Source organism: Acanthochromis polyacanthus, chromosome 4, assembly GCF_021347895.1.
Source record: "Acanthochromis polyacanthus isolate Apoly-LR-REF ecotype Palm Island chromosome 4, KAUST_Apoly_ChrSc, whole genome shotgun sequence".
Taxonomy (NCBI): Eukaryota; Metazoa; Chordata; class Actinopteri; family Pomacentridae; genus Acanthochromis; species Acanthochromis polyacanthus.
The window spans coordinates 20,948,348-20,972,341 of record NC_067116.1 but is presented as its reverse complement, the minus strand read 5'-3'; the positions used below and the strand labels follow the sequence as shown (position 1 = coordinate 20,972,341).

The 23,994-nt window shown below is 39.8% G+C and overlaps 2 protein-coding genes across 4 annotated transcripts in view; one reads left to right on the top strand and one right to left on the bottom strand.

Moving 5' to 3' along the window:
• The window catches only part of fcho1 (FCH and mu domain containing endocytic adaptor 1), a 78,720-nt gene extending 69,441 nt beyond the window's left edge, over positions 1-9,279 (bottom strand). For both annotated transcript variants that reach the window (XM_022210494.2, XM_022210496.2), the window contains exon 1: positions 9,136-9,279. The gene's annotated coding sequence lies outside the window, so the exon portion shown is untranslated. The remainder of the gene's footprint in view (positions 1-9,135) is intronic.
• Positions 9,280-17,210: 7,931 nt separating this feature from the next.
• Positions 17,211-23,994, top strand: part of prg4b (proteoglycan 4b) — a 7,936-nt gene continuing 1,152 nt past the window's right edge. The window contains exons 1-14 of one of the 2 annotated variants that reach the window (XM_022210503.2): positions 17,211-17,439; positions 17,549-17,627; positions 17,966-18,082; positions 18,359-18,481; positions 18,939-19,019; positions 19,135-19,194; positions 19,809-19,856; positions 19,958-20,227; positions 20,489-21,148; positions 21,638-21,724; positions 21,930-22,066; positions 22,202-22,358; positions 23,014-23,121; positions 23,524-23,652. In XM_022210503.2, the coding sequence (XP_022066195.2) occupies positions 17,561-17,627; positions 17,966-18,082; positions 18,359-18,481; positions 18,939-19,019; positions 19,135-19,194; positions 19,809-19,856; positions 19,958-20,227; positions 20,489-21,148; positions 21,638-21,724; positions 21,930-22,066; positions 22,202-22,358; positions 23,014-23,121; positions 23,524-23,652 (2,044 nt within the window). In that variant the 5' untranslated portion in view covers positions 17,211-17,439; positions 17,549-17,560. The remainder of the gene's footprint in view (positions 17,440-17,548; positions 17,628-17,965; positions 18,083-18,358; positions 18,482-18,938; positions 19,020-19,134; positions 19,195-19,808; positions 19,857-19,957; positions 20,228-20,488; positions 21,149-21,637; positions 21,725-21,929; positions 22,067-22,201; positions 22,359-23,013; positions 23,122-23,523; positions 23,653-23,994) is intronic. The other variant, XM_022210505.2, reaches the window with a different exon arrangement.

Below are 23,994 nucleotides of genomic sequence, written 5' to 3'. Positions count from 1 at the left end.
AACAATCCATTGAGTTGCGCTACAAAAACTGACTGGAAGAAGTGTTGCCTCTGTCAGACAGATACTAAAGAGGAGTTGAAGTCTCCCCCTACCTGTTATGACTGTAGTTCTGATCGGTATTCAATGATAGCCAAAAACATACCACAATTTCAGGCAATCAACCTCTTACCCATCAGGTTAGACCCATCCAGATTGGATGATGGAGGTGGTATTGAGGATATATTGAGGCCAAACAGTGCCAAGTATCACCAAAATTGTCGCCAAATGTTTAGCTTCAGCCTGAAGTGTACACAGTTGTGTGCCTGCAAATGTGAAGACTAGAGTAGTTACAGTTGACATCGAGCTGCTCCAGGCAATCATCTGTCTATTAAGATTAATGTTCTCTTGTAACCGTGTTATGAAACAAACAAGTAAGGTGTGGAGCACAGCACAACCAATCAGACTCCTGAATGTAAACCTGTGTGGGGCTAATCTTGGGCACCAGGACGCTTTGAGCAAAACGCACTTATCTGATCGCTGTGCTAACATGCTCACAATGAAAGCGCAAACACTGTGATATTAAGCAGGTCTAATGTTTACTATGTTCACTAGCTTAGTTTAGCAGCTAACACACCGTGATGGAAATGTTGGTAACTCTGCACACATTTAAACACAAACCAAAGAATTGGACAAATCTGACAAGAGAAAAAGTGAACAGATCACTGAAGTCCTTCCACTTTATCCTGTAGAGGACATAAATATCTGCATCAAATTTAATACAAATACAATGACTGAGATTATTAATTCTGAACTGAATCTGTCAGACAGAAAGACCAGCTTTGTGCCACTAGCTGGACTATATATGCCAAACTTTCATTGCTTCCAGCCTCTAAACTGTGAGGACAACATTAGTTTCCCATCTTTGGGTTTTGGACCACTACCAGAGCAAAAATACTTTGAAGAGATCACCTGGTGATGCAGTGACGGACATTTTCACTGGTCTTGTCAATTTATCAAAAAAAAAAAAATTGCAACAGACTGATTGCTAAAGAAACTATAAATTTGTTGTGTGCTTCGTGTCCACACTTAGTTAAACACAATTAAATTCATCCTTTACTGAGGGTCCAGGGGTGCAGCCAGATTTAGGACCACTACTTCAGTGCCGATGTGTGACAGAGAGAAAGAGGACAAGGACAAATGGACTGAATTTGAGGAGCAGCTGGAGTCTACTGCACTGCAGATCGGTTCGTATGTCCTTCAGTATTAGTTTTAAACCCGATTTGGCGAAGCGTGGAGCAGAGATCATTTTGTGTCAGGCCTAATTTCCCCTTCAACGCCACTGACAGTCTACTGCTCTTCTGTACCAGCGTGGGATGACTCACTGCTGTGTCTGGTAATTTAGAGCAACGCTGCATCCGTGGACATTTAGTAGTTTCTTTCATGAATACAAAACTATGTGGGTTGATCAGTCAAGTTCAATTATAAGTCTTATTATTTTTGTACTAAAGAAGCAAAGAGCTCATTTTGTATAATTATGTCAGTCATTATCGTTATATTTCCACACCTATGTTTGTTTTTGAAGGAATAACAACATGAATCTGGAAGATGATTACACATTTCACGTTCCTACTTACTCAATGCCACAAAATAATTTATTGGTTGACAGCATCTGGATCTGAAGACCACGCCCATATATTTATACTACATGATCACTGATAGGCTGACAGGCTCTAAGGTGCCAGGTGTGGACAAACATCTTCACCTGTCCAGGGTGACACTACCCTTTTTCTTTCATGCACTGATGATAGCTTTGCCACTACATGCTGTGCATATAATTACTTTCTCCTCATACTGATGAATTAGTCAGACAACAGAAAATTAATCTGTACATAAATGTTTCTTACTAATTTTTGGCAGCAAGTCACACTGAAGTAACTTTTAGTCGCATAACAAGCCGTCATGTAAGAGAGGAGGTCATCATAGCTATTTTATTAATTAATTTAGCAATTATCCTATGAGTTATTCACAGTGATTTTACTCTAATTTATGAACATAAATATCAGCAAATATTCTTGCTTGAAAAGCTGAAATTACAGTATTGAAACCCCCTCAGACTGTTCAACTGATTATTAAAATACCTGCTAAAAAAAAAAATCATCTGTCTGTTGATTATTGCTCAAAGGCTTTCAGCTTTAACTTGCAGTGCAGAAGTTTTGTCTTCCCCTGTAGACAAACACAGTCCGTGTGTGCTCATGCTGTGTACTTTCTTTTGTTAGACTGTAATCCTTCCTCTCAGTTTTTTAGGATTTTTATCCGGAGCATCAGAAACTTTTCCTGAATGCTTCCTGCCACAGCAAGACTCGGGAACAATGTAGCTGAAAAATTTAACACAATAAAATATTTCATTTGAGTTCAGATGGATATTTTTTTTAAATACCTATTTTCAAAAAAACAACAGAAAAATGTTTATTCTGAACAAAACAACCTCTTAAGAATTCCCTTCAGGATAAAAGAAGCTTCATATTACCTTATCATTAGTCTGTATTTTAAGCTATATAGTTTATCATGCCAGTAATTTAAATGTTAACACAGCAATGATAAACAAAAAAACTAGCTTCCACATCTACATGAAAAAAATAAGGAAATAAATAATAATTTCTAAATAAAGAAAGAAACCATGTGGTGCCATTTGGGTGAAGCCGTTTACTGCATTGAGATTGAATTGTTGTCTGTTATGGTATGAGAGGTTTCATTATCAAGAAATATGACAGGCTGTTTAAGAGCCTTTGAGGGAACATGCTGGAGGTTGTTCATACAACCAGACTCAGCATTTTCGTTGCTTTTTATGGCAGGTTGCCTCTAATGCATGCAGGCAAAACTAACTAACAATCCACTGAACATATTTCTTATTGCTATCGATTCATTGGTACATATCACTATCCTTTCATCACCCAGGACTAGACTGTACAACACACTCAGTTGCTGTAGCCTCCTCCTCTGGCAAACTAATCACTGTCAGCTGACAAACGATGCATCACTACCAGTGTACCAGTGTGAGAATGTCACCAAAAACACCAGATTTAAAGCATTAATATACTGCAAAATACAGAAAGATTTACCTGCCACTGGTTTGTCCGGCAAAGATTTTAATGTGCCAGATGTTCATTTATGTGTAAAAGTCCCACCCTCTAGCTTTAAAAATGAAATAATCCTTCTAGTCATTTAACAAGCAGAAACACCTGCTTGAATATTCTCTAGTCTCAGCTTCTGAAATGTAAGGATAATTTGTGTTACATCGTGTGCATTTAATATTTATGGATATGAATGTTTGGAAAAGCCCAGAACAACTTAACACATAAGATGCCTGATGCTAAAAATCAGATCAGTGCGCATCAGGGCTGATCCTATTAGACAGACAATATCCTGCCAGTGATTCACCGTTTGTGTATTAGAAGAAAAAGATGATTACTACAATCACTGACAACAGATTCCGCACTCTGAAATTGTCAGCACAGCCCACAAAGCTAAATGCATCAACTAAAGCACACTAAAACAGAGTCTGCACTTTGATGATGACAGACTGAAACCAACAATCACATCACCGCCAACACGATGACTGAATTACACCCTGTATTTAATGACTAAGCAGCAGTGTCCAGAGCTGTTCTCTTAAAGCGATAAACTGGCTTCCCGGTGAACGTTTGCTCGTGCCTTCAGTGACTTAGACAGAAAGAGAGGAGCAGTGAGACAGCAAACACAATAAACAGGAGGAGGCAGTGAAAGAGAAAGAAAAAGCAGAGTGATAAACACAACCCGGGCTGTCAGCTCCCCATTGTCCCGGCCTGAATGTGCTTTTGTCAGTGCAGCATGCAGCTCCAGTCCAGTCTATGACAACGTGCCAGGCGAGCATCACTTCCAAGCGCCGGCATGACCAGCTGTGTGAGAGCAGAGGTCTTTACACATCTACAGATGAGCATGTCTGATAGTGTTGAGTCTTCTGTAGCACTGCAGATGTTTCCATCTAAAGAGAGACTGGCAACTCATTTCCATCTGCTTTGTACTCTGTACTATATTTTCTACAAAGCCCCCTGTTGACAAACCATCCAAGACATGTTTACTTTTCTCTGCCGCGATGAAAAAGAGTCTCACCTTGAAATCACAGCCTTTAACTCTCCAGGCTGAACTGTCAATAAAACGCTGATATGTCAAACCAACTATTCAAACTACAAAGTCTTATTACACACCACTAAAAGGGGCAGCAGGTCTACACAGTGAAGAAACCACAATGAAGGAATTTAACAACTAATTAAGTTGTTGTAGTAAAACTAATTAATTCAGCAACATCATAAAAAAACACTCTGTTTTTGTTGTTCAACTATCTAATTATTTTCACAAGTCTACAGAGAGGAAAAAGTGCACATCATAATAAACCAAAGTCAAAGATTACAGCTTTTGTTTGACCAACAGTCTGAAAGTCAAAATTATAGCCTTTAGACGATACAAAACAAAAATGGGCAGAGTTTGTATGTTCTGCGTTGGTTCTCATTGGGTGCTTCAGCTTCCTCCCACAGACCAAAGACACGCTGAAGTTAACAAGTGATTCTAAATTGGCCGTAGGTGTGATTAAGAGTGATCATGATTCTCTCTGTTGGAAAATGTTCCCATTTCAGACGTAATGACAAGGAAATGTTTGACATTTTATCTCAGCAAATTACTTAAATGATTCTATGATTTTCAAAGTTTTTGCACATAACTAGTTGTTCTAAAAGATGTTTTCTTTTTATCTAAAGAACAAGTTGGTGTGTTTAACTGTCCAAACCAACACATACTCGGTTTACAATGATATTAAGCCAAATAAATGACTTCATAAACCTAGGATTATGAATTGCTGTAGATAAATTGTCTGAACTTCAATTAACACGTTGTCTCAAATGTAGTTATCTCATGTTTGTTAAATTAAAAATAAATGGGAAAAAATAAAACAACATTTTAAATACACTTCACAACAACAGATCATGAAGATCATTATCGAGTCCAACTATAAATCGTCGCTTAATTAGAGGTTTCGCTCCTCGTGGCTGATTTTTGTTTAACTCTGAGGTAATTAAAATAATCTCAAATTAAAATCACACTCCATGCGGCTGTTAGGTAAACCACCAATATAATATTCTTTATAATTCCTTCTCCTTATCGTGCCTTCCTACTGAGCACAGCATGAAATGAATCAGCAACCCAGAAACAGGCCCAGGATCAGAGCCGGAGGGGTGAGCCCCCTCCATCATCCTGCCCCAGGATCCTCCCATCTGCCACAACAGGAGCTTGGCTGGACTCATTCACAACCTCAGGCACAGGTCATGGTTATACACCGAGGGCTTCACAAGCTTTCCCAGCAGGTTGTCGCCTCTTCCCATGTACATTTCAGACACATAAACGTAACTCCACTCAGTGTTTACTGCATAGTAGTGAGATGTATTGCACTCTAAATCAGGAGCTCTGAACTGAAAGACTTCCGTTTATGTTTTCATTACGCAACAGGTCAGCTTCACATTTCCTGCCTCTGGGTCCTGCCCTGCTTGGCAAAGACGAGGGGAGGCCTTGCAGCACTCCAGCCCACATGACAGGCTACACATGTATAATTAATATTTGTCATGGGCACCCTATAACATGTTGTACAAGAGCCAATAGGGAAGAAGGAAGGCAGGATCGCAATAAGTAATAGTAATAAGATCTTTATGGGTCAAAGAAAGAGGAGCCATCGGGGATGTTGAGGAGCCCGGCTGATAAGATATGCATGGCTACAGCCGCCTGCACACGAGCATTCAAGCAACAGGACCGTTCAGCAGGTTGTTGTCATAAAGTGTCAGCTCAGCACAGATATCCAGTCCTCTCAAATCTAAATGCAAAGCAGGGAGCTCTTCTTCTTCACCTGCTCCTCTCATCTTCGTCGCCCTTTCTGCCAGCCTTCATAGCTGATGTCTGGAGGGCTAAAAATCAGGCTTTATAGCAGTGTTTGTGGTTTAGCAACTGGATGTGTGCTGCAAAGCTGTGAGGAAGCCACCCATCAGCAAAAGCTTGAGAGTGTCACCAGAGGTTTGGGCATTTATTCACTCCCTATCGTCTGCTCAGGTGGCCAGCCTCCTCACTTTCCGTGGCTGCATAAACAACGATGACTAACTACACATCTCAACTGAAGCAATTCATAGGTGTCTTTGCTTGTGGCTTCCAACACCTGTATTGAGTTTGTTATGCCAGAACAAAATGTAGTCATTTTACTGAGATGAAAAAAATATCACGACTCTCCATGTTTGAGGTCAACCCATTATCAGCTTTCTGTCCTCACCAGCCACAGCAGCACGTCTTAAAACCTACAGAAGTGGTCATTAAAACCCATTAAACTAGCACACAAAACAAAAACAGGCATGAATTTGTGTTATTTTTGTTTACAAAGTACATTTTCACCAGCAAATTGCTTAATCAACTAATCACTGCAGCAAAACTGAAGCTAAACCCTTTCTACAGTTTAACACCAGGTTCTTCAAAAACTCGATGCAAAATTATTCCCAAAGCCCTGGAACTGCTTCTGCAAAAACAGTAAACAGAGACACAGTTTGTCTTTGGTCAGTGCAGGAGCAGTGATCAAATGTCCATCCATCTATCCTCTATACACCGCTTTATCCTCATTAGGGTCATGGGGGATGCTGGAGCCTATCTCAGCTGACTTGGGCGAAGGCAGGGGACACCCTGGACAGGTCGCCAGTCTGTCGCAGGGCTACATACATAGACGAACAATCACACTCGCATTCACACCTATGGGCAATTTGGAGTGATCAATTAACCTCAACATATTTTTGGACTGTGGGAGGAAGCCGGAGTACCTGGAGAAAACCCACGCATGCACAGGGAGAACATGCAAACTCCATGCAGAAAGATCCCAGGCCCACCCCGGGATTTGAACTGGGGATCGTCTTGCTGCAAGGTGAAAGTGCTAACCACTAGTCCACTGTGCAGCCCGTGATCAAATGTGATTGGTGAAGATAGCACCTGTAAACTGAGGAGAGGGGATAAAAGATGACTGTTGCTCTTGGCAGTGGTGCATTTTTCTTTATTGTCCTTTAACTCATTTCTCTCCATCCCACTCACTTTCCCCACACTATCTCTTGTTGAAGTCAAGACCAAAGGTGACTCCTGTTTACCTCTTTGATATCAAAAGGCCCAACAGCAGTCGACTATCAGCCCCTGCCATTTGCTTTCAGAGACAGAGAGTGAAAAACAAAACCAGCAGACAGACCATCAGAAGACAGCTGTGCTACAGGCTGACAATGCAAACCCTGTGGCTTATGCTATAGCTGTTTGCAAACCAAGTCATATGCCACAGTGAAAAACTGAACATCTATCAGGCATTCAAAGGGGAATTCCAGACCGGTTTCTTTGGTGCAACCAGACAGAGGTCGACTTGCACTTTCAAAAAAGTCATGCCAGGAAGCCATTAAACCCAGAACTTACTAAAATCATTTTCGTTTCAACTCCTGCAGATATATTGTCCTACAAAATAAAACACAATAGACAATCTGCATTTTTTTTAAAGATGATTTTATCCTGCTCTGCCTTTATCTGATGGAGTACAAGTAGAAGGTGACAGGAAATGTGGAAAGAAAAGGGGGTTTGTAAATACAAATCAGATGTTGTGGTCACAGATGAGCAGGCCAAAATGAAACCATAAAGGTTTAAGTCACAAAAACCATTATTGAATGTAAGAATATTTTTATTTGAGTGGTTTCAAACAGTACTTGCATCTAATAACAATTTAGGTGTTAGCTCGATGTAAATCTTACTAATAGACCATGTTTAAATCCTTCATTTGAATTTACAGACCAAGCTGCATTTTGGATTACAGATTGTGTTTTTAAAGTTAGAGGCCAACCTGGTAAAGGAGAATATTTTCCACACTGATCCTGCCCTATGGATGAAGGATTTGATTTGCAGTATAGTCTTTTTAAAACTCAAACTTCAGTTCAATATTCACTGTGTAATAGATTCAAACATGTGATGGAGCATTATCACATGAAATGCAACCAAAAGCTTGACAATCCCACATAGAGGACAGAAGAAATGTGTTGAACTATTGACACAACAGTTTAAACGCTGATGAGTAAGATGCGCCGCATAAAGTCGATTTTAAAACAATTAATTGTTCAGCTCCATCCAGCGGTGTCACTTAACATAATTCCAGTTCAACTCAGTATCAAATTGAAATGTCAAATTACAGCTCAAAAGGTATCATTCTCCAACGGATGCAAACAAATACTTGGCATAGCTGTAGGAGATCTAGGACGGACCAGCTAACATCTGCAGTGATTAACAGCTCTCACTCCATCTAACCTAGAAACCCCATAATGTGTCCAGCAGAAGAACTAGGACTGGTTCTGATTCACTTTGTGTGTTTTTTTAACCATTAATATCTAAGGTAGTTAATGCCACAAGTCAGCCTGACCTGTATAGCCAATATTATTAGGTGATTTTAGCTCGCTACAGACCGAGCTTATTTGTCCAGCATTAACTTATCTTAGCCACACTTCTTGGACTTGAATGTTTTTTAATCCAAAATATTAGCATCAGTATCAGTCTCAGAAGCCCTGTATTAGTAGGGTTTAAGTCATACTTTCACATAACAGGTTAAACTTTTCTAGAAAGATTCCTCAGCACAAAAGGGGCACAAGCATTTTTTTTGTTCAGTGCAATTCTGTGATATCCATTTCAGCCCACAAATCCACATTAGCCCCAGAATGACAGTGAAGCAGCATCAGAGAGCAGAAACAACCTCTGACTGGGAGCCACACTATCAAACACATGTATGTCAGTAGGACTAATATCAAAATTCACTCCACTGAAAAGGGACACACCTCGGTATATCATGCAAATGTTAGATTCTTCTACAAAAAAACACAAAACCAAAGTTCACATTCAGTCTATACATTATATTTCAAGCCCACACATTTACTTGTTAAGTTTTGTCTCCAGCGTTAGCTAAATTTCCCTCCGTTCATGTGTCAAACAAGCGTGTCTCGATGTCTTTCACAGCCGAGCATTAGCGCAGTCCTTCGAGTCCATTTCTCTGAATTACAGAGGGAGCTAGAAACACAAGCAACAATTTATTACCTGGACAGAGTTTTCAGACAGCGCTTATAGTACATTTTCCATCCTCAGTCTTAAAGCAGCTTCGGTCCGACACTTGTGAGCACCCGGAGCGTTTCGAGCATTATAGTAGAAACCCAGCAGCCTGCTCTCAGTGTGAGCGCAAACTCCCTCCCTGCTCAACGCTCATTGGCTGAGTCTGTCCGTCAATCAGAGAGAGGCGCGGAGTAGGCATAGCAACCACATAAAGGCGGGTCAAAGAGTGTATAGCGGCAGCTCATTGGATAGATGTTTCCCAGGTAACATCCCCAAAGTTCAGAGTTTAGAAATGTAATACAATTAACATGAGTGATTTCTGCATTTGTACAGCAAAGTATAGCAAACATTAGACAAAGTTTAGTCACTCAGTAACCTCTGTGGTCTGTTTTACTGTATTGTTTCTACAGAGTAATGTTATTTTAGTGTTGAGGACTTGGAGTCTCTGCCCAATTTTACGTTTAAAATTGGAAACAAAATCATCTTGTTCTACACTGTCATGGACTTTAATTCAGTTTCTACTGTAGCCCTGAGGCATAAAGCTTAACACTTCACAAAATGCAGCAATACTTCAAAACGCACAACAAAATCCCATACAATGACAAAGCCTTAACATGACAATTGAACTGAAAACACAAGACTAAAAAGTAGGGAAAACAATTCTTTATTGCCAGACAGAAGCCAGGTCCATTTAGAGTTAACTGCCATTTCCACATAGAGAAACATTATTGAGGTTTCTAAAATCTTCTTGTGCTTCATGTAAAGTTGTTGAGTTTAATCAAACTGAGTGTTTTCTCAAAAGTAGTTTTGTGAAAGGTTCTTTTCAGCTTGTTCCAGCTCCTTATTTAGGTTACTTGATGACTGAATTTTAAATTTGTTTAAATCCATTTGTCACACACACAAGTGTTCAAACGTTTGGGATCACATAGACAATTTCATGTTTTCCATGAAACTTCACACCTTTATTCATGTACTAACATAATTGCACAAGGGTTTTCTAATCATCAGTTATACTTTCAACACCATTAGCTAACACAGTGTAGCATTGGAACACAGGAGTGATGGTTGCTGGAAATGTTCCTCTGTACTCCAATGTAGATATTACATTAAAAATCAGTCGTTTCCTGCTAGAATAGTCATTTGCCACATTAACAATGTCTAGACTGGATTTCTGATTCATTTAATGTTATCTTCATTGAGAACAAACTGCTTTTCTTTCAAAAATAACAACATTTCTAAGTGATCCGAAACTTTGGTGTACATATATTCCCACACTGGGACTGTCACAATATCAGATTTTCACTACACAATTATCACGGACAAAATAAATAAATATAATGTAATAGAAAATGTGAAAAAAAATACTATCCTTTCTCATACTACGGGTCATTCTCATCTTTACTTTGTTTATTGTATTTCATCTCTTTTGGGCACACAAATTACATTCGATATACAAATACAGAGAGGCTGGGAGAGAGCTTGAAACTGAAACTGCACAAAAGCATTTAAAAAATTTTAATTAGTGGGTTATGAAAAGGCAACCAGATGAATTAATAATCAAAAGGTCCACATGGCCTAAAATCTGACATCAGTACGTCAACTTAAACCACCCACAGCGTTTGGTGTGTCAACCAAATAGACTGCAAGTGCTGAGTTACATTTGATATTACAATCCGTGTATTAGCATGATGTCAATACTTGATTTTTAAAATATTGTGGTTATTGTCAACATCAGTACACTGCAACACCCATAGCCTTCCTAGTCCTAGTGGACTCACTGGCACTAATATATTAATGCTTACACACTCATGCACAACACATATGGTAAACAAAGGCACATGCATATACATATACACACAGTCTGCCTTTTATGTTTAATTATTTTTATCCTGTATCTGTTGATGCAGTTGTTTTGTTATTTAAATGACGTGTGTTGTAATACATTTCCCTTTGTCACAAGATCTAAAAGCCAAGATGTCATGTTTGTAATGCTCCTCAGTTCCATCAAATTGTGTCTCTTTTAAACCTTTGAGATCACGGCTAGACTTTAAAATAAAGATTTTTAGATAATGGTCCTGGAATGGTCCAGAGAGGTTGTAGCGATTAGAAGTGCAGCGTCAGGAGGTCTGTTAAGAGCAAACACAGTAGAAACAGAGCTTCATCGTCGTCCTCTTCAATCAGTGCTCATCTATCACGTTGACTTCTCGTCCACACTGCTGGGCTCCGTGGGTCTCACAGGCATCTGGTGTTTATCAGCGTACATGTGCACTGCCTTTTGCATACACACAGGTGCAATTTAGAGCCAGAACACAATCCCTTTGTTAAATTGTTTTGTGTCTTTGGGATAAACTTGTCTTTCAGTAAAAACCCACACAGGCTGCAGTGGGAAAACCAAGAAAGGTGGCTCGATTTATCTTCTAATGTCACTGGATCTTAGTTGTAGTACAGTTAACGATCTGTGCAATTGCAAGGGAATGGCACCTTCTTCTGGCTAAGGATAAACACTCTCCTTTGCTTCTACAGAGAAAGGGATAAATATCCAGTTATGTACAAGCAGAAAGCAGTATGCTGCATGCAATTTATGCACGTTAGCAGGCACTGATTTGGTGGTTTGCAGGTCAGTAGATCGTCTTGTGATGTGACCTATAAAATTTATTTTAAGATGCCTTTAACTTACATGTCTAATCCTGCAAATCAACAAATATGTGCATGAAATAGGAGTACAGCTCGAAAAGTAATGCTGTGATTCTAGCGGGATATATTTCTGAGGGTGAGTGACAGGAATATATCTCCCTCCACACCAACCTCCTCCTGACAGTCAGGGAAAAGATGGCTGAGGTACTGACAGTGGACCTGAAGGAGGTGATGACAGCAGGCTGATGGACTGTGAGAAAGTAAAGCTGTCCTCTCCATCAGTTCATCAATAAGACCTGGAACACACGTATGGGCCAGTTCATTTGAGACATCGAGCCCAGGCATGCAATACTAAATGCTGCAGTGCTTAGGTTCTCAAAAGATGAGGACACAGATTACGGATACAGAGTCTTACCTGAAAATGGTATGAGGTTATGGAACAATTCAACACTGCTGCAGCACCACCACCACACCATCTACAGTGTGCTTTTCTGTGATTACTCGAATGAGTGTGGGTGAATATACTGATGAAAAATGAACAACAAGGAAGTCTAATTATCATGACTGAGCTTTTGATTTCCTGAACTGACTGTGAACAACATTTAGAGCTTTGCTTCTCACATGGGGGCCTTTGAAATTTGAGCTGATTACAACTCTGAGTGACTGAGACTTGTAATGACCGATAGAATTGAGGAAAAACAGCATCCAGATCAGTTACTGGTTCTTATGAGCATAAATCTAAAACTAGTCAGTTGTGTTTTATGTTTGTTTGTATCATCGGAATATAAAGAATGAAACAGCACAAGCTTGTGAAAGGTATGAATATTGTGTTACATTAGTTCTTACAACCAACAACCTGGTAGTTAATTTAAAAATGTGGACAAATATCAGCGCCAAACTTCCAGATTCACTTTTTTTAGATTGAGTTTGCAGCCAGTCATGACTTTCGAGGATATTTGAAATGTAGAAATGTGGACAAAAAAAAAAGCAGTTGATGTTTGGTTGATACCAGCTGTCATGGCTGACTGCTGTGCACTTTCACTTGTCCTTTCAGGTTCTGTTGCACATCAGGAACAGCAGCCAGAGTCCTCGGCTGGAGGTGTCAGTGCCTGATTTGATGTTTCGTGATGCAATATTGAAATCAATACAGGCTGCAGGAAAGCATAATGTCAGAGACAGTGTGCATCTTGAGTTATAATTAGCGCACATCCTCTGTGCTGTTCGATTATCACCACTTCCACCTTCAGGTTTAAGTTGAGCTGTAGCCATGAAGGGAACATTTGACGACAGTCACAAGGCAAGACATTTTAAGATATCCGAGGGTTTGATTTGTCACAAGACCAAAACAGAAATTCTCTTATCCCCATGTTGACTGTGAGATAACACGCAGGAGGATGACATACAAGATGTGTGATTATGCAAAAACCTGTTTTTGTCAACACTGTGATTGGCAGTGTCCCTTACTTCCATCTGCAAACACAAATGAAAAGGGGGATAATTATTTGAGCCTTTAATCCGCACTAAAATCTCCCAAATAAAATCAAATGAGCTGTTGAATTTAATTATGTATCATCAGTCCCTGCCACCTGTTGATGTGCCTATTTTTATCCAGCTCAAGTGTTGCTGCGGACACCAGCCGATATGCTCTCATTTGTCTCCCTCTAAAGGTTCTTTCTGATCATGTTTTCATTTATCATATCAATACATTGTAAACAAAAGGAGTTTGACAAGCATTTTCACAATTTCGGCTAGGTTTTGGAGGAGCCACATGAAGAGCTGTCGCTGGTTAGGTCATTTCACAGCTGTCTGATCTTCTCACTGCCTAAGGGAGCCTGTGTGATGCAGATTTATGTCAATGAAAACAAAAATCAACCAAAAACACATGCAGGTTTATGAGACAAAATGCTGTGGTTGTTCTGTAATTATAGCAGAGCAAGACTGTCGTGTTGTTTCCTGCTTTAAACTCAACTTCAGTATGCTCTTTTTTTTTTTTTTTGCAGGAACACTTTGCACGCAGCCAGGAAGTTGCAGAGCTTCTATTATCAGTCTTTCTTTCAACTTCGAAGTTGCAAAGACCAAAAATGAGGCCCAGTGTGTGTGAACTCACATGCTTTTCGTCACCTCTCCTCCTGTGTGTCCCCCTGTTTCTGCCTCTCATCGATCTCTTTCAAATCAGCTTAACTCCTGCTTGAGCAGACTGGCTGATTAAAGCTGCCAGCACAGAAGATGTCCTCCACTGCTCACAAGGCACAGGCACAGTTTTGGATAGAGAAAAACAAGCTTACATTCCCCTCAGCGGTCCTCTAATCCCCCCAGAAGATCCAGTGTGTGGCACATCCATCTGTGGTAATAAGCACTTTGTGCCTGGTCTCGGTGATATTGCTGCCTTTTGCTGGCCGTCCCTCTGTGCCAGGTGTCGGCCTCTCTGTGGGTTTGTTGGTCTGCAGGGGAGCTGAACAGAGATTCCGCTGCTCAGGTCTGTGAACCATCAAGATAAAATGATGGAGAGGAAACCACATCATCTAACTTTTTGAACAAACTGTAAAAAAAAAAAAAAAAAAAAGCTCTAAGGTCACATAAGAATTCTGTATTTCTTTTGTAGCTGTCAAGACTATATAACTTCATATAAATTTGCCATATACAGTCCTACTTATTGACTGCATTATTTCTTGTAAGCTTGCTTTACTCAGCAGCACAAATTACCTTTAAAAGGTTTTAAACTGTACATACTCTTTCCAGTTTTCCTTTTAATTTTTTGATAACACATGCATTTTTCCACATAGATGCGTATAAAAGAGGGACTGCACAGGGGATCGCCTCCAAATTAAGAGTTAATGAACAACACATACAAACAAAGCACTGAGGCAAAATTGCACTCTGGGGTTGCAAATCACCAATTATTTTAATTATTGATAAATTTACATGTTATTTCCTTGACTAATTGTTCAGTTTAAATATGTCTTGTGAAGTTACTATTTCCTAAAGCTTGTGGTGATGCCATCAAATTGATAGACGAGTCCACACAAATATATTCAATTTATGATCACATAAAACAAGCAAAAGCATCAAGTCAGCCACATGGCTCTTAATAATATACTGTATAGTCTTATAATAGGAGAGTGAAGATGGTCAGACTGTCTGCTACTATGACACTGAGTTTGAACATTAAGTTTTCATATGTTACTGAGATGAGAGAGAAAATGGCAAACACATTAGTTTATGCTGTATATGCACAAAGAAATGTTGTACTTGGTGGGAGTGACACAAACTGACAGTGTAAGTTTATTCATGTTAGTCAAGTTGGTTTCTCTATTTCACTTTTAAGTCATTCACTGCAGTATGTTGCTGCAGTTTATCTTTTTGAAATAGAAAACGTATTGTTCTCTCAAAAGCAGGCTGAATATGTTCAAGAGGCACAGGAGGCAATGGTGTGATAAGAGAAGGCAGCTCCCACACCACAAAACTTTTAATTGTCAAACTTAAATTAGATCGTTTCCTGCAATGCGCAGCAGGAACTCTTCTCTCTGGAGCTGCTGGATGTCAGACTCTTGCAGAGCAGCACTGAGATTTATAAACACAAGGGGGCATGCTGGCTGTACTTTCTAAACTTTCATCTCCTTTGTGTCGCACGTCCTGCTTTGGGTTTTTCAGATTAATATGATATGGGCCGGACGCATTCCGTTTTCAGAATGTTATAGTGGGGAAAATGCTGTGTGGGATTTTCCTGTCGCGTCTGTGTTTACCTGACTGTTTGGTTGGCCGAGTCATTTCAGCCAGATCCTGTTATTGTTCTTGCCCTGACACAAGTGTACTAATGAGCAGTTTTCCTCTAATTGGATGATGACAGGATGGGAAAATACCAGACGCATGATATGGTTCATCAACACTCCCAACCACAAAACACCCACAGCGCAGACAAGCCCAGAATTTTAAAAATACATCAACACAGTAATCAGTCTTGCATATTAGGAAGGATCCTGTTTGTTGTTGTTTGTGCAACGATAAAACCTACAGTAATAATATAAACTTAGAGAGGAATCACAGCTAAATGTGCTAAATCTAGAGAAGCACTGCTTTAAAGTCTTAAGAGCATGTAAATACACTGTTTAAAGTATAATTATTAAGATTACCAGCTACCTCATTATTTCCATCATGGAAATCAGAATCCTTCCAAAAGGATCCTGGATAAATCTGAGAGCTCATGAGATGGAACAAGTGAAGCAGGATGTTCAGAAAGATTTTTAGGCTTTATTTTATTTTGTTTTTATGAATTACTGGATCATTCTGCTCCATTCAGACTTTGAAAACAATATAAGAGAAGCAAAGAAAGAAACAAAATCAGTCTTTGGTTGAACCGATAAACTGCTGAGAGATCACTGTAGCTTCTTTTAAGAGGTTCAGAAGCCAGAGAAGGTGGAAAACCAGTAAACCAACTTATCATTGTTTGTATATTATGATCTCAGCTTTGAAGACCTCTTCTGTTGAAAATACCTTGTCAACATGTCCACTTGGTGTTTTTGTTGGGAGACAGATCATGAGTTAAATAAGTAGTCATGTCTGTGACCCTGAGACCTGAGAACCGTCACAATATCAGATTTTCCCTACAAAATCATAATGGACAAAACAAATAAATAAAAAAAAGTAATAGAAAATGTGAAAAAATGACTGCCAATGCTCATACTATGGGTCAGACTCATCTTTACTTTGTTTATTGTGTTTCATCTCATTTGGGTAAAGAAATTACATTCAAAATTCAAGTACAGAGAGGTACAAAAGAAAAAATGGTAACTATATGTAACTCTGATACACATGACATGAGCTTTGTGGTGTTTGATCAGTGACCATAGAGGGACTTTAGAACAAAAACAACCATGCATGCTTGTTATCAGCTTTGGACATCCCACAAAGTCTTTATTTAACAGCATAAAGACACTTTCTGCCCACTGACAAAATAACATTTTATCTTATTTATATAGTATTTTATTGGAGTGGCCAACCTGATAAACATTTAAATAATCCAACCTGAAGCTGTTGACATGCAGCCTATGTAAAAGCATAAAATGAGCTTTATCCTCAAGCTATAATTTAATAAGTGTTAAATGAAAAATGTAATAAATATATTGTTTGCTGTATATTATGCAAATGCAAGCAGTAATTAGATGTTTTCTTATTTTAAAATGGCCCCAAGGACGAGTAGCTGTTGCTAAGGTTGCAACTAATAGGAATCCAAACAAACAATTCAGTCTTAAAGAAGTAAAAAGAAAAGACTTGACTTCCGCTATGACTGTCCATATGGTATTGATCCAATAAACCTCAAAAGTCTGGCATGATGTTAAAGGGTCCACTTCTCCCATTTGTGACTGAACATCGAGTCCCAACCGCTGTTTTTTTTTTTTTTTCTTCTTTTGCTCGGAAGTGTGTAAAGTCAGCCGTCTGTCTGGCACAGATGTGTGTTGATGTGCTTCCAGCTGTTTGTGGGAAATCGTGATGTCTGGACCTGTGGTCTGGACTAGAGGACCCTCCCTGCAGCCTGTGAGATCATCACACTTTTAATTAGACCGGATCTGCCAATTAACAGGAGGTGGACGGACTCTGGCAGGCTTTTAAAAGCAGAGTGAGTCCAACCATCAGCAGTGTTCAGACCGAGGCTCACACGAGGTAGGTTACAGCCGAACTTCTATATGATGTTATTGTGGATCAAGACTGTCAGTCAGTGATGCCATAATGTGATTTATTTATTGTTTATATGTCTTGTGTTCCGTTTCAGATTTACAGGAGGATGTCTTCCACAGTATTTTACACTCTTATTCTGCTGGCTTGTGCTCTGAAGTTTAGTGCTAGTCAGAGTGAGTATAATTTATGTTACATTTGTATTGTATGGAGAAACATTTAATATAATTGTTTCCTTTAATATTCTGTGCCAGAAATGTATGTTTGTGAAAGATTTTTCCTAGAATGTTGCATGTTTGCTGTGTTTGTACTCGCTCATGTTTGCTCTGTCAATAATTATTTACCAGAGAGGGAACCTAAGGCGACACTATGTTTTCTACTTCAGAAGTCAATTATTGGCTCTTTTGTGCACACCGTGTCCACAAGTAGACATGTTAACAGCACAGATGGGATCTTATTTTTGTACTTTCTGTCCTTCTCTGACTTTTTTTCCTTTTTTTGCCTTTCATAATAGCAAGCTGTAAAGGTCGATGTGGTGCTGAGTACTACAGGGGTTACATGTGCCAGTGTGACTATGGCTGCCTGTCGTATGGAGAGTGCTGCAGAGACTTTGAATCTCAGTGCACCACAAGTGAGGCTTTTTGTATCTTTTCTTCCATAGAAACTTGACTTTGTGTTGCTGAACAATTTTTTTTTCACAAACAGAACGTAGTTTTCAAGTCAATCTATGACACATATTTCAAAATTACACATCTTTTTCCTTGCTGAGAGCAACATTTCATACATGTTTTGAATTTTCCTTATAAATGACCATTCTTGCACTTGATGATTCAGTTTGTCAAATATATTCCGAGTCTCACTGTGTCCACGCCTGTTGTGTTGAGTCTGCTGTGTTTGTGTGAAACAGAAAACTCATGTCTCGGGCGATGTGGAGAAGGTTTTAAAAGAGGCCGGTTGTGCAGCTGTGACCCTGACTGTGTGAAGTACAAGCAGTGTTGTCCAGATTACAAACGCCACTGTGATGCAGAAGGTAACCAACACATTCAGCCCTGTTGTATGTGTTTTGCTGCATGTTAATCACTTCAGATTTCCTTTACAGATGTCTAGCCATCACAGAAGCAGTCATACATCTCAAATGTAGTGTATGATGTTTGGTGGTTGTTTTATACACGATCTTTGAATGTAGTATTGGTGGCTGCATGTTAAAATCAGCTCTCTTTGTTGCACCATCATACAACAATTATAATTATGCCAAATTGAGACTAGTAGATGTGCCACAGACTTTATGACCTGTGCATGACAGGCGGGAGATTCAAGAATCTATCTGGCACGACAAATTAGTCATGATAAGACGGCCTGCATGTCCACCACCAGCATGCACAGCAGCATGTACAGCAGTTCAACCGTAGCATGCAGTGCATGCAGTAACCTGCACCGATGCATTGGGTTAAAGTTGACAATATTTTCTGTCTTGGCAATTACCACAGAAGAAATCAGTGGATCATCCAGTGCAACAGCACCAGTGAAGACTAATTCATGCGATAATGTAAATAATAACAAACCCAAAGGTATATTTTTCTTGGCAAAAGGTTTTTATTATTGCATTTTCAGTAATTAGGATTTAACGCAAATTGCTGTTTACAAAGCTATCCTGCTAATGTATACCCATGAATATTCCCACAGAACCAACTCTGAATGATGCAACGGAGCAACCTTCTACATTCAGTAAAGGAAACGATGCAGGTGAATATATGCTTTTGGAAAATGAAATCATGAAGCGCATACAAAACTGTTTTTTCTCCCCTTGATTCCAGTAACAGAAACCAATGCTATTCAAATGTCACCCAGAAACTCACGTTTCAGATTACACAATGATCATAAGCTCAATCAGTGGATCTAATAAGGCGTATGTTAGGAAGACTGCAGAAGGATGTTTATGGTCGGCTGCCACTCTGTGGCTGTGTCACGGTGGTTTGCTTTGGGGGCCAAGTCTCAGCAGAACAAGCCAAGAGCATCAATATCAGGCCAAAGGAAACACAAGGAAGCAGTGTTGTCATGAGTGGACTGTGTGTCAGAGGGCTGGGCACAGGCTCAGTCACAAGAGAGGAAAGAAAAAAGTGAAGCCAGGAAGGTTGACAGAACATTTTCTTCAGGTTTTTGAAAAATTATCCTGGAGTTTTCGTTCAACTGTTTAATGAGTGGAAATACTTTTGCATCTTTAGTCAGAGTCGGGGAAAGAAATGCCAGGATATTTCTCTCAAATGCAGGAAAAACAGAATAGTCTTTACTACCACATTTATGTTAACATGAACAATTAGGAACATTAATATTATGTGATCTTGCCTTATTTGCCACAGATGACTATGTGATTCCTCCAGACGGTCTAACAGATGAACTCGGTGATGGTGAGCATTGATGTCTCTGGATCTTAAATCTAACAAAGCTCCTTCCCAGTGAAGTTTTAAGAGTGTGCACACCTCTTCTCACCATGGTCACACTGTTGTAGATATTAACAAGATCTCTCCGGTTGACGACTTTTCCAATAATGGAGTGGAGGAGCTGGAGGCGAGTCCAATCCCACAGACTAGCAGTGGTTATGGACCCACTACAGCTGACCCGCTGAGTTCAGGTTCTACTGAACCCACCGTGGTCACAGACACTATGGAGTTCACTACAGAGTCAGTTACAGTCATTTTACAGACAGAGACTCCTCCAGATGTTGCTGACCTCTTCACTCTTGACAGCACAACCGGAGAAGCTCCAACAGAGAGCACAGGTGTGTAATAAACGGTGTTCTATAGGCACTATGTACCGTTTACTATAATTGTTTATGCTATAAAGTGCTATTTTATTCAATGGAACATCAAAGTTATTGCCCATGTTTTTCTGAATGAAATATTTTTGTTAAGGTGATGCACAATTGAGTATGCACTATTTAATGTATGTAATGTATGAAGATATCTGCGTTCAGTAATGTGCATCACTCATTATACTCTGTTCATGCTGCTGGGTCTATTATCATGTTTGTCTACTCCAGGTACCAGTGATTTTACAAGCTCCCCTGATGTAGGAACAGCTTCCCCTGAGCCCACAACAGCAGCTGTGGATGATTCCACTCAACCTTCTGCAACCTCAGAACCCCAAACCGAACCTTCAGCACCAACCAGCATCACAGAGCTCGAGACAGTAGGACAGTCAGAAACACCGGCTACAGATGGCGTCTTTCCTTCTGAAGAGCCAGAGGCCACAACCGTTCCCTCCACCACCATCCCTGACCCTTCGACGCTGGACTCAACAGCCACTCCAGAGGAAACCACTTCAAACCCCAACACTGAGAGCAACTCAGGCGATGTCACAACCGGCCCTCCCTCCTCTCTGGCAGATGTCAAAGATGATTCCACCAACATTTCTCCAGAGGGATCAGAGCTCGACCCTGCGACGACCGACCTCCCCTCGTCCACAGCTGCAGTGCAGGACAACACCACAGACGATGTCCCACCAGAGATAACCACTGCTGATCCGCTGAAGGTCACTCCAAAGCCCACTAATCCTCCAACATCTGAACCCAGTTCTAAACCTCAGGACAAACCAGATCCATACAAACCCCTGCCAGTTATACCCACCTCTAAACCTGAGACTAAGCCCCTGGAGGTTGAGCAAACCTCAAACGTAGATGATACAAGAGGCTTCCAAGGAGGTAGGACATGTTCTTATAATCAATGCAGATCTTTAATACATCATACATAGAAATAAAATGCCCTTAAAGATACATTTTTTTGATTCAGAAAAAGAAATTTTCAATATAGGTATGAAACTTTCCATTTCCAATTTACTTTTTATGCTGCTGACATTCTTCCAGAGATGGAGGTTTGCAGATTTTCTCAGCCTAGTTTTATGAAGTCAGTTATTTTCTCATTATGCCTCTGAGTGAACAGACCAATCCTATGTTACAGAAGTGGCAGCTTTCTCACATTCTAAATGAATGCAAGAGCTCTCTGGAATTTAAAATCAAGCTCAGGTGCTTCAAAGAATGAAAAAAATAAAAAACAGTTGAGAATGTGAGAAAAGTCCCTGCAACTCCTGGAGCAGAAAATTCCACTGAACACCCACAGAACCAGCATGTTTTTTTTGATTACTTGCTTATCCAAACAGATGCTTTCCCCTGAAATGTGTTTCTTCCTCCCAGATGACAGCAACGATACAAACCTGTGCAGTGGGCGGCCAGTCGGTGCCGTCGCCACCCTGAGGAACGGGACGGTAGCTGTGTTCAGAGGTTAGTGGCAGGCAGGTGAATAGTAGATATAGAATTGTTGTCAACATTTTGAATTTTGTTTCAATTTTGTCTAAACGAAGTGTATTCATTCTATAGAGAACTGGTTTAAAAAATAATGACAGCTGGACAAAATGCTAATATCGGATTTGATGATCATTATTTCCAATAGCTGGTAGATTTCTAATACTGATGTTATTTTTGTCAGGTCACTACTTCTGGTTTCTGGACAGAAACAGAGTTCCAGGTCCGGCTCAAGGGATCACACAGGTGTGGGGCGTCCCGTCCCCTGTCGACACCGCGTTTACCCGCTGCAACTGCCAGGGCAAAACATACATTTTCAAGGTGAGCTGACTTTGAGCGGTTTCATGTTTGTGAACCTGGTTCTTCTCTGATGAAACCATCTCATATTTCTGCTACAGGTGCATTACAGTTGGCTGGGGTTGAGCTGTTTTGGTTTGTTCTACATTGTGCTCACAGGGAAACCAGTACTGGAGATTTGAGAATGATGCTTTAGACCCTGGATATCCCAAAGCGGTTTCAACAGGCTTTGATGGTCTGCGTGGCCACATCACAGCTGCTCTGTCCGTACCGCAGCACCAGACCAGGAGAGAGTCCGTCTACTTCTTCAAGAGAGGTGATGAGATGAGTCAAGTTTCTAACCCTCCTGTTGTCTTCATTTACGGGCACCAAAAAATATTGTTACCTTATCTGAAAAAAAAAATAAAATCCAAAAATTCAGCAAAAAAATCCCTCAATTTCTGAAAATTTGCAAAAACCTTCAGGTAGAAAATTCCAATAATTCCTTGAAAGTTTCTCTTAAAAGATTTATATATTTTAAAAAAATCCCCCAAATTTGGCAAGAAAATTCTTGTAAATATTTATTTTAAAAATGAGTAAAAAACTGCCAAAAAATACTAAGTGATTACATATGTATCACTAAAACTTCTGTTTTCTTTAAGAACATTCACACAAAAAAAAAATCTACAAAATTCCAGCAAATTTCACTGGATTTTGGTAGATTTTTTTTGTGAATGTTCTTAAGAAACATTTCTTTTTTCTACCAAAAAAAAGTTCACAAAAATGTTGAAAATGTGGACATCAGAAGTTTCACTGTGAAAATATATTTTTCCCCACATTTTCAAACGGAAAAACGAGTCAATTTGACCCACAGGACAACCTGAAAGTTAAACGAAAAGGACCGCTAATCTTTTTCTCTGCCATTGCTTTTGGGCTATATAACTTTTCAGTACTGAGTGTCATGCTAATGCTCGGGATTCTGGTTCTTCCAGGGGGATATGTCCAGAAATACTCATACCAGTTTGGTACCAGTCCAACGTGTAGCAGGAAGCCTCAGTATGCCATCTACACAGTCCGCAACCGGGTGGCCCGACAAGCAGGTAATTTAAGACAAGAAAGTTGTATTCCAAAATGTTTGTGTGGTGAAAATTCACAATAGGCAGACATTTATAAATGTGAGCGTTCTGGATGTTTGGCTGAAACATGTTTTTGCTTGAGTTGCAACACATGCAGTTCCATGAAAAAGTGAGTCATGGTTTGGTGGAGGACAAGTGCACCGCTTGTAAATAACTGACAAGTGGAAACAAACGGCCTGTGTGTGGTTTATGGCAGCACCACTGCTCAAGTGTTGGGAGTTTTCTCAGAAAATATCAAAAACAAAGTCTATTAAATGTGTAAACAGTTTAGCTGAAAGAAAACTAGTCAAACGGGGCAAATTCTAGCAACACTGACATCCAGTTTGGTTTAGACGCAGCTTCTACATTTGATTGTTTTGCTCTCAGTGTCTGTTTTAGAACCGGCCATCAACATCCGGACGACCTGGAGAGGCTTCCCCTCCACCATCACAGCTGCTGTGTCCGTCCCCAACAACAGAGAACCAGAGGGATACAAATACTTTGTCTTCTCAAGAAGTAAGTCATCATCTCATCTTCTCCTTCAACAGATTTGTAAATTAAGAAGCAGTTTGTTAAAAGAATAACTTAGCATGGTGTCGAACTGAATAATTCTGATTTGCCTTAAAATCTCTCCGTTCTTCATATCAAGAATCAAATTCACATCATTAATTCATCCACTACTTTTTATATTACTGATAGTTTGACTAAGGTTTACTCTAAAATAAGGTATCAGACACTTGATTATCATTGCTTTGTGTCATCACTGTAATTTTATGGTAGATTTAGTTTTACTGATCCTGGCTGATTTTCTCCAAAACAAGCTGGTTTCAAACACACCTTGCAAGGCATAAATCTATT